Here is a 14,326-nt window from a genome sequence, read left to right as displayed (position 1 = left end):
AGGCGTATGATCCCCATTTTACTGATGGAGGACAGAGAGATGGATTGACTTGACCATGGTGAAGCAGGGAGTGTGTGGCAGAGCTGGGGAACTGAGCCCAGGCTAGTGCCCTTTCCCCAAGATCAGCCCTCGCTCTGGCTAATACTGATTTCTCTTTTGCCTTTGTTTTCAGGGGGCTGATCTCGGCAAGAGTATCCTAGTAAGTACTGACGTCGTTACATGTATTTCCAGTCTCAGTATTTATTATTTATCATAGTACCTAGCAGCCCCAGTCCTGGCCCAGGAGCCCATGGTGCTAGGTGCCGTACACACACAGAACAAAAAAGACGATCCTTGTCCCCAAAAGTTTACAACCTAGAAATAGAGCCAGTAGTGTCACAGTCCCAGCTGCTGATTGTTACCCCTTCGGAGTGTTCTTCACTGGAGTTGCCTCAGCCGTCCTCCATCCTCACGACAGATAACATAGTCGTCCAATGCATCCTTCACAAGGAAAAAGATTGAACAATTTGTATTGGGACTTTCTTTAATGTAGACAGTGTAAGCTCTTCTGAGCAGAGGCTGTCATATACTCTGTGTTTGTACAGTGTCTAACACAATGGGGCCCCAACCTAGCTGAGGCCTTCAGAGCCTACTACAATATAGCAATGGTGATTTGCTATGTTAGCTAATATCCTGGCCTCACTTAAGAAAAGTTAACTTGGTATCAGTGAAATTAATATTTCAGTCTTCATCTGAACTATGACAGATGGTATGAAACTTAGTAGACCCAGAATAAGATTAACAGTAATAAAAGTCTCCATTTCGGAACTTGTTGTGCAGCACTGGTATGTGCTGGTGAATAGTTGTTTGATTCCATTCCAGAGATGGCTGCAATTCAGTGCTTTCTTCATTCTATTACACAGCATATTAAAGCACTTCAGGAGCCTTTCAATTAACATGGGAAACATTTTTCTTCTGTCCCAAAGGTTTCCCAGCAATGGCTCTGGGAATTTTATAATAAGGTGGTGTTGGACATCAAGGCTTTTGAAACAGGAGTAACAAAAGGGGTACCCCATGTGAACTTAGGATGAGTTCAGCCCCAGATGGAACATTAGAAAACTGTTAACAAGAGGCCTTGATTTGTTAAAAATAAAAACAGATTATAATTAGCATTTAGAAATGAAGTTTTGAATTGGTGTTGTTTGCTGATATGAAAGGAAAAAATCTGGGCCTGATTCTCATCTCATTTACATCAGTATAAACCAGGAGCAGCTCTACTGAAAGCAGTTGAGTTACACCAGTGTAACCAACACTAGTGTAAATGAGACAGGAGTCAGGCTGTGATTTTTAGGATGACTTTTTTTTGTAAAGCCTCCCTGGGCAAGGAACCAAATCAGTCAAACTATTTTTGTCCTTCAGAGAGTTAAACAATGAGGTGAAATGTGCCTTAAGGCAGCTCCCCAGCACCACCACCAACCACCAAATACCTTTCACTCTCTAAAACATTAACTTGGAAAGATCTATCATGGGCACAGCAATGTAAATGGGGGAAAATGGCAGTAGTAGAAATTTATTGGAGGCTACAGGAACCTCTACTTCCATGTCATGTTCAAGCCACACTACATAATGGTCATAACTGCAGACTGAATATCAAGGGCGGGGGGAGGAAATTGCTACCTATAAAGTCTGTGGAATAATCTCCCAAGGACTATTATAAATCAATTAGTTTGACCTGAAACTAGACAACTAATTTTTTTGAAAAAAGAATAGTCCTGTATTGGCACCAAGAGGGACAATAACTCTGATGTTCTGGGTAAGTTAGTATTTTAAGCAGAAATCTCCCCTCTAAATCAGTCATCCTGGAAGCACCCTTTAGTACTGCCCACTGGACAGGGAATTTTCTCTAGGTATCAGCCTAAGTTGTGGTTTGGTTTGCACTGCCCAGGGTGAAAGCCACGCTTGGGGCAGAATGAGGGATCTCATGAAGAAGACCAGGCTGAGGAACCAGAGCAAGTTGGGGCTGTCATCGGCAGCTCTGAAGAGGTCCTGCCCACAGCTCTACAGGTAATACCTGCCAGGACTGGGGTGTTCCTGGGAGTCTTTGGTTTGTAATTGTGAGGATGCAGTGAGGGGGCTTAATGAAGATTTCTTTATGACTGCTCATGGCAGGAGAGTACTTTTCTGAACCTGACAACTCCCTCCTCATCTCTAGCCATTGCAGTTTGCTGCTAGTTCTGGTAAAGGTACAAGTTATATGTGTCTTCGCTTGTCCAGCCGATTTAAATTTCTATCTGGCCTGTAAAGATTTCCTGCTGTGCCAGGTGAATGCCATTGGATAACATTGAAGTGCTGTAAAAAAGATCCTTTTTCCTAGCATGGCAGAGGGGGCTAGAGCACATGACTTATGAGGAGAGGCTGAGGGAACTGGTATTGTTTAGTCTGCAGAAGAGAAGAATGAGGGGGGATTTGATAGCTGCTTTCAACTACCTGAAAGGGGGTTCCAAAGAGGATGGATCTAGACTGTTTTCAGTGGTACCTGATGACAGAACAAGGAGTAATGGTCTCAAGTTGCAGTGGGGGAAGTTTAGGTTGGATATTAGGAAAAACTTTTTCACTCAGAGAGTGGTGAAGTACTGGAATGGGTTACCTAGGGAGGTGGTGGAATCTCCTTCCTTAGAGGTTTTTAAGGTCAGGTTTGACAAAGCCCTGACTGGGATGATTTAGTTGGGAATTGGTCCTGCTTTGAGCAGGGGGTTGGACTAGATGACTGTTGCATCACATCGGGATCACTATTTGTTGCATCACAGGAGCAGGAACGAAGTCTAACAACCAAGTGTGGTCACAAGCAGAGAACTCTTTATTCCACGCCAGCAGGCTCTTATATACACAATTATATTAGGCAATCAGGCAACGACTAACAGGTTAATTAGATCTACACAGGCACAGCTGTGACCTCATAGGATAATTATCATCCTACACACCTGTCTAACTTTCCCAGCACAATCAACTCATCCCAGAAGCCCAAACATCTCACATTCCTTTTCCCACATCTCCCCCCTGTATTCAAAATCAAAAGGAAAGGGGAAAAGAAAGAAAAAAGGAAAAGAGAAGAATAAAGGTATTAACAAAACCAACCTATGACCATGCAATCCTTAACATATCACAGATTAAGTAGCTACAAATTATAACATTTATCACAGAAGACACAACTTCCAAAACCTTTAACATACTTTGCTTTAAAACGATCTCCTCACCTCATTCCTTTAAAAAAGGATTTAATTTTCATATTAACAAAGGTAGCTTAAACCCCCAAAACACCAAACAAACAAAAACAAAACACAACAAACAAATGATGTAAATTCTGCAGGATTCCCCCCTCTCTGTTACACACCAACTTGTGCTGTTACCAAAGTATCCCTCAGATGTCAGGCGATCAAACTGACACTGAGGGTGGGGGGATTCTAAAGAAAACACATCAGACCACATAACAACACAACAATAATTCTGGCCAGAAGACAGACAACACAAAACACAACAACACTTTTTTTTTTTTACTCTAAATAATAATTGCATGGTACACTGAATGCTATACAGCCAACACAAAATCTCTTTCAGGAATCTATCACAAACCAAAATTAAAACTTTATAGAACTCATTCACGGAGGATCAAGCAGGAAAAGTCCTGGCAGAGCTAACAAACAGTTCTCCTCCGGGGGCTCTGGTTCCACGGCGATCTTTGCATCTCAGCCAGTCTCACATCCTCTGTGTCACACAATCAGCACAAACAAGACATTAATGCAGAGGGAACAAGTCAGATGTACATAATAAAGCTCCCAGCAGGTGTGCACTCCCTGCTCCAGGAACAACACTTGCACCTCATCGTTCAGCTGATTGTGCTGCTCTACCAGGCCAGCACACTCCCGCCCGCCATAGGCGATGTAAACTCTCTGTCCTGGGTGGAGCTGTGAGCGGTTCAGGTCTGGGAAGCTGGGCATCGTGCTATTCTCCTCTCCCTGCTCCCTGCACCGACCACCCTCATACAAAGCCAGGTGGAAAAACACTCTGCTGAGCTCTACCTGCAACACGGGGATCCGGGCTGTCCCCAGCATCCTGTCTGCCAAGGAGCTGGGCGTAGAAGCGCGGGCGCCCAACAGGGAACACTTCCCCAGGCGCCTGGACAGCACGCTCACCATCTTAACACTCTCCTGCTCCGCTGACACAACGGTTTCCATATTAGCTGCTCACCTCTAGGTTCGGGTATGCCTCCCTTTTCGGGCGTCCTGCGCCTCCCTTTTTTGGGCGTCCTGCGGCTCCCAGCCGCTTAGCACTATGCTCAGATGCGCCCCTCTTTTCGGGCGTCCTGCGCCTCCCTTTTTTGGCCGTCCTGCGCCTCCCTTTTTGGGCGTCCTGCGCCTCCCAGCCGCTCGATACGGAGACTCTGGTGCGTCTCCCCCCCCCCCCATTTTTTTTTTTTTTTTTTTTTCTTCTTCTTCTTTTCAGGCAACCGATACTATAGCCCGCAGCTTCTCCGCCATTTGTTGCATCACAGGAGCAGGAACAAAGTCTAACAACCAAGTGTGGTCACAAGCAGAGAACTCTTTATTCCACGCCAGCAGGCTCTTATATACACAATTATATTAGGCAATCAGGCAACGACTAACAGGTTAATTAGATCTACACAGGCACAGCTGTGACCTCATAGGATAATTATCATCCTACACACCTGTCTAACTTTCCCAGCACAATCAACTCATCCCAGAAGCCCAAACATCTCACATTCCTTTTCCCACAGATGACCTCCTGAGGTCCCTTCCAACCCTGATATTCTATGATTCTATGACCCTTCAGACTCCTGGACAGTTCACCTGAGACATACAGCACGTAACTGGCCAGGGCCAATTCAAATCCAGCCCATACATCAATTTTTATTCCAAATCCTTTTGAGCTATATGTTGCCTTCAATCCCCCGATGTGTCTCCCTTCAAAGGGAATGGTAACCCCATGTTGTACCCAACCTAGTTCAGAGATGCAGAGTGGAAAAATCAGAATTGGTGTAAAGATTTCCATTCAACTGAGGGTACGTCTACACTTACCTGCCGGTTCGACGCGGAGAGTTCGACTTTTTGGAGTTCGAACTATCGCGTCTGATCTAGACACGATAGTTCGAACTCCGGAAGCGCCGCGGTTGACTCCGGTACTCCACCTCGTCAGAAGGAGTTGGCGGAGTCGACGGGGGAGCTGCGGAGTTCGACCCCGCCGCGTGTGAACGGGTGAGTTGTTCGAATTAGGGTACTTCGAATTCAGCTACGCTATTCACGTAGCTGAATTTGCATACCCTAATTCGAACCCCCTTCTTAGTGTAGACCAGGCCTGAGAAGCAGATAATCATTTGCTGACTGTGTGTGTACTTGGATGGTTTCTATTCATCGTTATGGTTGGGTAATTGGGCAGAAAGCAGAGCATCCCACCTCTGCTAGGTAACCTGTGCTGGTCTCTTGGATGGACACTAATAACACATTCACTTTATATTACATGGCCTATCTCTACATATCACCATGCAGTATGGGTGAGTCAAATACTATGGGTACATCTACAGTACGAAATTAATTCGCAATTATTCTATTAAAATTTTCAGAAGTGATTTTATACATTCAATGTTGTGTGTCCCCACTAAAGCATGTGAATTGGGCAGAGTGCGTCCACAGTATCGAGGCTAGCATTGAATGTTGGAGCGGTGCACTGTGGGTAGCTATCCCACAGTTCCCGCAGTCCCCGCCGCCCATTGGAATTCTGGGTTAAGCTCCCAGTGCATGATGGGGCAAAAACATTCTCGCAGGTGTTTTTGGGTGTGTGTCGTCACTCACTCCTCCCTTCGTGAAAGCTACGGCAGATGCCATACTGCCAGCAGATGGTGCAGTATGGTGCACCGCCTGTCTCCTGGTACTATGAATCCACCTCGCATGTCCTCTCGTCTTTCTATCTATTCTTTTATCTAACCATTTCCCGCCTTTTTTCGGCCACCATGAACCGAGCAGCACAGCTTCCGCCGCAAACTCTGCTCTCCCGCTCTTGCAGCGCTTGCTAATTTCTCCATGTTGTCTGTACTGGGCTCCCATGGAAGCTACAAAAGGCAACAAATTCCCACTGTTTTTTGGCCATCGTGAACTAAGCCACACAGCTTCCACTGCAAACTCTGCTCTCCCACACTTGCAGCTCTAGCGAGCTTCCCGCCTCCGTGAAAGCTACAGAAGACAACCATTTACCGCCTTTTATTGGCCATCTTGAACCGAACAGCTCTCCTATGTTTCATGCCCTTTTTCCAGGATTACCCATGCAGGCACCATAGCACGGCAAGCATGGAGCCTGCTCAGATCTCCGCTGCAGTTTTAAATACCTCGCGCAATATCCAGCAGTGTTTGCAGTACCTGCAAAAGCCAGTGAGGAAGCAACAACAGCACGATTACTATACTGATGAGGACATAGACACAGACATTCCTAGAAGCACGACATGTGGCAATTGGGAGATCATGGTAGCGTTGGGCCATGTTCATGCCGTGGAATGCCGATTCTGGGCCTGGGAAACAAGCACAGACTGGTGGGACCACATAGTGTTGCAGGTCTGGGATGATTCCCGGTGGCTGTGAAACTTTCGTATGCGTAGGGCCACTTTCATGGAACTTTGTGACTTGCTGTCCTCTGCCCTGAAGCGCAAAGACACCAAAATGAGAGCAGCCCTCACAGTTGAGAAGCATGTGGCCATAGCACCGTGGAAGCTTGCAACGCCCAACGGCTACCAGTCAGTCGGGAATCAGTTTGGAGTGGGCAAATCTACTGTGGGGGCTGCTGTGCTGCAAGTAGCCAACGCAATCATTGACCAGCTGCTATTAAGGATAGTGACTTTGGGAAATGTGCAGACCATTGTGGATGGCTTTAATGCCTTTCCCGCATTAGATCCACCATACAGCGGAGCATGTCAGTTTGCTCCCCCATGAGCTTGACCACAGCATCCTGCCTGCTCTCATTGCGCACGTCCCTCCTCTCTTCGTGTTCCTGTAATGCTTTACGGGACTCTGCAATTGTTTGCCTCCATGCATTCAGCTGGGCCCTATCAGTGTAGGAGGACTGCATGAGTTCGGTGAACATGTCATCCCAAGTTCATTTTTTCCGCCTTCTAATCTGGACCAGCCTCTGGGACGGAGTAGATAGGGGCTGCATTGAAACATATGCACCTGCGGGAGGAGAAAAAGGGAGGGTAGTATTTTAAAAGATACATTTCATTATGAAACAGGCAATTCATAGTACACAGCAGATGTTCTTTCTGTACAAGTTAGCATTTTGCCTCTTATACTGAAGTGCCTGCCACTTTGGTGTGAGTAAGCCATCACACACGGGCAACAGAATTCAGCTTGCAGGCAGCCTAGGGGCATGTGGGGTTCTGCTTCTTCCACATTCATTTCAATGCTTTCAAACTGCTGGGCCCCCTTTCCCACAGCAAGCAATGCCTGGTGGGTTTGCCATATAAAAGGAGGGCCTGCAGTCTCTCTGGGATGATCGCTTCACACAACACCCCGCCTCCCGCTCCGTACCCACTGTGTGGCTCCGATGAGGCTCTGAGCAGGGATGAGCCCTTTAAACTAAACGCAAACAGCCCAGCACAGCCTTGCGTGGCTCCAATTGGGCTCTCATTCACCAGAAGTACTTTCTCCAGGGTCATGGTACGGGAGCCCGCCCTGGGAGTGGGGGGAGGCTATTGGCTCCAGCATTAAAAATAGTTCCTGGCTAGGGGAGAAAACAGATTCCCCACTTGCCACACGTGCACTGTCCTCCTCCTCTTCGTCCTCCAATAACTCATCCTCCTCGCTCTGTGCAACTCCCCCCTTGCAGGTGTCCACGGACAGTGGTGGGGTAGTCGTGGTGTCACCCGCCATAATTGCATGCAGCTCACAGTAGAAGCGGAATGTATGGGGCTATGACCCAGAGCACCAATTCGCCTCCCTGGCTTTTTGGTATGCTTGCCTGAGCTCCTTGATTTTTGTACGACACTGCTCTGTGTCCCTGGAGTAGCCTCTTTCTGTCATGGCCCTGGAGACTTTAGCGTACGTATTTGCATTCCTTTTTTTGGAACATAGTTCTGCCATAACGGATTCGTCTCCCCAACATGTGATGAGATCCAGTACCTCCCATTCGGACCATGCTGGAGCTCATCTGCAAATCCAGGACTGCGTGATCTCTTGTGATGGTGGACTCTACATGGTCGCCTGTTATGGTGGACTGTGCTGATGGTGACCAAACAGGCAATGAAATTCAAAAGTTCCCAGGGCTTTTTCTGCCCACCTGGCTAGTGCATCGGAGTTGAGAGTGTTGTCCAGAGTGGTTACAAGGGAGCATTCTGGGATAGCTCCCGGAGGCCAATAACATCGAATTGCATCCACAATACCTTTAACCCAGGATTGCGATCTCGATTTAAGAGCTACTCCGCTTGCCGAGGTGGAGTACAGAAATCGGATTAAATAGCCCTTTAAATTGAAAAAAACAGTTTAGTCGTGTGGACGGAATCATTTTTTTTTTCGAATTAACTCGGCTAATTCTGAAATAACCAACTAGTGTAGACCAGGCCTATGACACCACTACCAGTCATCCCCTGCATGGATGTTCCTTTAGTTTTCCAAGCTCTCTCATCTGTTCCAATGAATCTCTGTTGCTTTGTGTATATAACTGGGTAATAGGAAAAGCCTGGATATCTTACTCACAAGAGCGGGAGGATTTCATGGCACTGTGCAACCTTCCCATGTTTTTTCAGCTGGGGACTCAGTAGTATTGACAGCAATTGCTGCAAAGAATGCAGGCTATTTTCAATTTTCAGCTGGCAGAACAGCTGTTCAACTCAGGAATGTCCCAGCGTTCTGGGAGGTAGGGTACACCTACATTATGAAGACATATTTGAATTAGGATCCATGTAATTACAGCTGGAAAATCCTCTGATGGTTCACAGAATGGCTTTCCCAGCTGGAAAAAACTTAGCGTGGGACCAAATCCACACAACAGGCAAATTTCCTGCTATTGTTTGGGAAACCGAAACAAATACAAAGCAGGAAGAAATCAAACAGCTTCAGCTAAAGTATGTGGCATGGGCTAATCAGCCAGGGAGAAAACACAACCCATCCTGAACCTTCACTCCAAGCTTGAATTGGACCCAAACTGCAGTTAGGGTTCAAAAGAGTTCTGGCTACATCTGTCTCTTTCTGACCGTAAGATCCTACCTGGTCTTTGCCCTGGTCTTTGCCCTGGTGCAGTGCTGAGAGTATCACCAGTGCTCCATAAATAAGAATTATGCTGGTGTACATCAGAAGGCAATGGGAGCAGCTGAGGACTGGGTCCCATAGCTCTTTATACAATTGTTTTATCACTGATGCACTTACCGGTCCCAGCTGGGACCCAGTGGAAATGCTGGGATACCTCAAGAACAGACAGTACGTCTCATCTGGATAGAACTGGGAAGCACAAGAAATATGTTGATTTTCCACTCCTGTTCCTTCCATTAAATCCCTCTCCCCACTCCAAGCCCACTGTCAACCCCTTTCCTCCCCATTTTCAGCTCCCCATCCACTCTCAGTCCTTCACCCCCACTTCTTCTCACCATACTCACACAGCTCTCCTGCGCTCTTTGGGGATGCATTTCCTGCAGCCACCGATGGAGGCAGTGACATGGCACAGCAAGAAGAGATGGCTAGGCTAGATTCAGCGGCAAAGGCAGAGCACCCCCTCCTGGTGGAAGAGCAGGGTTTATGCCTGACTAGTGTTTACGAACAACAAAGTCTTTTTATATTTTTAAAATCTGGGGGCCATGGCTCTTTTACAAATGCCCGGGGTTTGGCCCCAGCCCAGTCTCCACTGGGACCACAGCTATAGGAAATGAAGCATTAGACCGTTATCCCATTTGTAAATACAGTGAAACTGTGATGATCTAATCTTCACTTATCCTAACTCAGGGGTCGGCAACCTTTCAGAAGTGGTGTGCCGAGTCTTCATTTATTCACTCTAATTTAAGGTTTCGCGTGCCAGTAATACATTTTAACGTTTTTAGAAGGTCTCTTTCTATAAGTCTATAATATATAACTAAACTATTGTTGTATGTAAAGTAAATAAGGTTTTTAAAATGTTTAAGAAGCTTCATTTAAAATTAAATTAAAATATAGAGCCCCCCCGAACCAGTGGCAGGAGCTGGGCAATGCAAGTGCCGCTGAAAACCAGTTCGCGTGCTGCCTTCGGCACCCGCGCCATAGGTTGCCTACCCCTGTCCTAACTTCTCCAGCATCTGAAATAGGATCAAGTCCCCTGTGATATTGAACTGAAGTAAGGTAGACCTTAATTTCCTCTACTAACAGATAGCTCCCAGGGAAGTGAAAACTGGTAGCTTTTTACACTTAGTCCCACTTGAGTTATTCAGGCAAATAGGGAAAGTCACTTTTGTTTTTGTTTTTCCACCTAGGTCAAAGCAAATCCCCTTTCATGGGCCCATTCTGGTTATGATGAATGATCTCCTCTGAGGTGTTTTCACAACTGCAAAAGAATTCTCCTATTCGAAAAGGAACCCGTTGCTTTACATAACAAGAGATGGGCTCCTGCCAAGGCAAACCCCTGGCCACGAGCAATGTGCTGTGCCTCATAATGTCCAAAACAGACTGATTTTTGTATTTGCAGTTCTCATACTGATTCTTTACTCACATAGGGCGAAATTCACCCCTGTGCATATAGCCTATCCATCACTAGGGAACTCAAGTGGTGCACAGACCTGGGTCTGGTCCTCAGCAAAGGAGTGACGAGATCCTTCCTAATCCCTTTCTCTTTGGCTGGTTTATTGGATTTAAGATGTTCTAAAGTCATGTGTGAACTTCACACAGTCAAATATTTGCTCCAGACAAATAGCTAAACATTGGTGCTTCTTCCAAAATTATGGGTAGAATCCAATCTTAGGTGTGGAAAGCTGGGCCGGGAATCTGCCTTGATATTTTTACTGCCCCCATCACCATGGTATCTGAGCACTGTATTTGCCCCCATCACCATATAACACTGTAAAGCCATTAGGCGTAGTCTATGATTTGATCTGAATAGTCATTTTTTCTAGAGTGACCAGATAGCAAATGTTAAATATGGGGACAGGGGATGAGGGGTAATAGGCGCCTACATAAGACAAAGCCCTGAATATCGGGACTGTTTCTATAAAATCAGGACATCGGGTCACCCTAACCTCTTCCCCTACTCCAGGGGCAAGTAGGGTTCCATAGCATGACTGCTTTCTATCCTACTCTTTCTTAGCCCACTGAGGATAGGCAGAGTGGCAGAATAGGCTCTCACAGCATCGCCAATACGTCTTGCTTCTGGGAGAGCTACAAATGCAGCAAGAGCAGCTTCTCTCAGGGCTAGATCCCAGAAGCAGCCATGAAAATTAAAAGCAATGGAATCTCCCTAGCTATTTTCAGGGGCATCCGAGTTTTTCTGACGCAAGCCCACAAGCCTTTAGAGGTGCACACCTCACTAATCCTGTCTAGAGCTGGATCTGATCTGTGACTTTGGGGGTGGGTGCGGGGAGATGACCCACTCACTATTGATTTTTCTGTCTGTGTACATATGAACATTTTCAAAAAAAGTCTTTAAAAAAAGTTCAAAAAATTTCAGCTGGCTCAGCCACGAGCTTTCACCAGCCCACTGTGCCTGATCCAAAGCCCAGCAAAATCAGTGGTAATCTTTATGGTGACTTCAATGGGTCCTTCAATCAGGCTGTACACACATCAAAAAAACTGAAGCCAAGACTGATCCAAAACATCATATATCTCGCCCTTCCAAAGAGCATTTTTCTGCCCACCAAAAGAACTGGATTTTCAAAGGGAAACTTCCCAGTAATAGGGTTGATTTGATATTTTCTGCCTGTCACTCCCCACCCCTCATGTGGGGACATACTGCGTATTTTCCTGCAGATGTGTCAGCCTGTTTGTTATGCTGGGACTCACGGCCAAGCAAAAACATTTTATAGCCTCCATTTTTGGATGCTGCCACAAATATTTTGACAGCATGTGTTTTGGAAATTTAGGCTGGAGCTGGAGAAAATAACAGATCTGGATGCAGCCAGTGATGAGCTGCCAAAATCTTAACAACCAGTTCCCTATAAAAAGTTCTGATTTAAGGGGGTGGGGGCGGGGCGGAGCGGGGGGGAGACATACTCGTGGGGCCAGGGGCCCCTGCAGGGCCTGGGGCAAATTGCCCCATTTGCCCCACACACAGCCCTGGAGCTTGCAGCCCGCCCCCCTCCAACCTTGCCGGCAGCTCAAAGCAGCAGGACAAGTCAGGAGCTCAGCTGAGCTGCCCAGCTGATGGCCATGCTGCAGCTCTGCGGGGGAGGGCGGGGGGGGAGTGGGGAAGGGGCCGGGGGAGACATCCTCATGGGGCCAGGCGCCCGGGACAAATTGGCCCACTTGAACCCCCCCCCCATGGCCCCGGAGCTCGCAGCCCCCCACCCCCTTACCTTGCCAGCAGCCCAGAGCTCAGCTGAGCTGCCCAGCTGCTGGCCATGCTGCAACTCTGTGGGGTGGGGGAAGCGGAGGAGAGCCCGGGGAGACATCCTCGTGGGGTGGGGGCCCCTGCAGGGCCTGGGCCAATTGCCCCACTTGCCCCCTCCCCTCCCCTCTGGCCAGCCCTGGAGCTTGCAGCAGCCCCCCTCACATACCTTGCCAGGCCACTCAAAAAGCGGCAGCAGGACGACTCCCGAGCTCAGCTGAGCTGCCCAGCTGGTGCCGGCAGCTGGCCACACTGCAGCTGGAGGGAAGCGGGGGAGGGGCCCGGGGAGCCTCAGCCTCCCCAGCTGGGAATCCTGGGAGCAACAGGATGGTCCGGCCCGCGGACTGGAGTTCTTTGTCCATCTCCTGGCCCTTTAACAACCGGTTCTCCACGGAGGTCTAATTTTAGCAACCGGTTCTTGGGAACCGGTGGGAACCTGCTCCAGCTCACCCTGGATGTAGCTCAGATGTGTGCATGTAGGCCCAGTGTAATATGTGCAAAAACACAACCACATGTTCTGAGTCCTATAAACATTAATAGCATTTTCCCATTGGTTTAGGCCAGATGTTAAGACTTCGGATCGGAGGAAGATGGAGAGGAACTCCATGATTGTTCTGGGACAAAGCACAAAGAATGAAAACATCTGGCCTTTCTGAGCATCTGAATCCAATGGACCAAGATAAAAGAGTTATCAGGGAGGAGGCTTTTTCCTTCCTCCAGCAGAGAAGTGAGTTTGCATCCCATTACCAAGCTATGTTTCCATGGGCAAAGACTTGGGTAAGGTCTGATTGCTGTAAGTAGCCCCAGTAACTAAGCCCATGGAACTACTGTCATTTACAAGAGCTGAGGATATGGCCCATGTATATTTATTGTAAAATGAAGACTAATTTGGGGTAAAACTATCTAGATTTTTAAGGCCCAAAAGGAACAACAGGTAGTGATCAATGTCTAGTTGCCCCAGGGGGTCTGTCATGGGGCCGGTTTTGTTCAACATCTTCATTAATGATCTGGATGATGGGATGGATTGCACCCTCAGCAAGTTCACGTATGACACTAAGCTGGGGGGAGAAGTAGATTCGCTGGAGGGTAGGGATAGGGTCCAGAGTGACCTAGACAAATTGAAAGATTGGGCTAAAAGAAATCTGATGATGTTCAACAAGGGCAAGTGCAGAGCCCATGCACAGCTACAGGCTGGGGACCGACTGGCTAAGTGGCAGTTCTGCAGAAAAGGACTTGGGGATTACAGTGGACGAGCAGCTGAATATGAGTCAACAGTGTGCCCTTGTTGCCAAGAAGGCTAAATGCATATTGGGCTTCATTAGTAGGAGCATTGCCAGCAGATCAAGGGAAGTGATTATTCCCCTCTATTCGGCACTGGTGAGGCCACATCTGGAGTATTGTGTCCAATTTTGGTCCCCCCACTACAGAAAGGATGTGGACAAATTGGAAGGAGTCCATCGTAGGGCAACAAAAATGATTAGGGGGCTGGGGCACATGACTTATGAGGAGAGGCTGAGGGAAGTGGGCTTATTTAGTCTGCAGAGGAGAAGAGTGAGGTGGGATTTGATAACAGCCTTCAACTACCTGAAGGGGGGTTCCAAAGAAGATGGAGCTAGGCTGTTCTCAGTGGTGGCAGATGACAGAACAAGGAGCAATGGTCTCAAGTTGCAGTTGGGGAGGTCTAGGTTGGATATTAGGAAAAACTGTTTCACTAGGAGGGTGGTGAAGCACTGGAATGGGTTACCTAGGAAGGTGGTGTAATCTCCATCCTTAGAGGTTTTTAAGGCCCAGCTTG

General features: G+C 47.5%; 1 protein-coding gene across 2 annotated transcripts in view; it reads left to right on the top strand.

The window, feature by feature from the left end:
• The window catches only part of LOC123374581, a 76,140-nt gene extending 62,530 nt beyond the window's left edge, over positions 1-13,610 (top strand). For both annotated transcript variants that reach the window (XM_045024668.1, XM_045024666.1), the window contains exons 6-8: positions 173-199; positions 1,925-2,043; positions 13,091-13,610. In XM_045024668.1, the coding sequence (XP_044880603.1) occupies positions 173-199; positions 1,925-2,043; positions 13,091-13,187 (243 nt within the window). In that variant the 3' untranslated portion in view covers positions 13,188-13,610. The remainder of the gene's footprint in view (positions 1-172; positions 200-1,924; positions 2,044-13,090) is intronic.
• Positions 13,611-14,326: the final 716 nt, after the last annotated feature.

The sequence above is a fragment of the Mauremys mutica genome, chromosome 7 (assembly GCF_020497125.1).
Source record: "Mauremys mutica isolate MM-2020 ecotype Southern chromosome 7, ASM2049712v1, whole genome shotgun sequence".
NCBI lineage: Eukaryota > Metazoa > Chordata > Testudines > Geoemydidae > Mauremys > Mauremys mutica.
The sequence above is the reverse complement of the archived record's forward strand: the minus strand, read 5'-3'. Positions and strand labels throughout refer to the sequence as shown.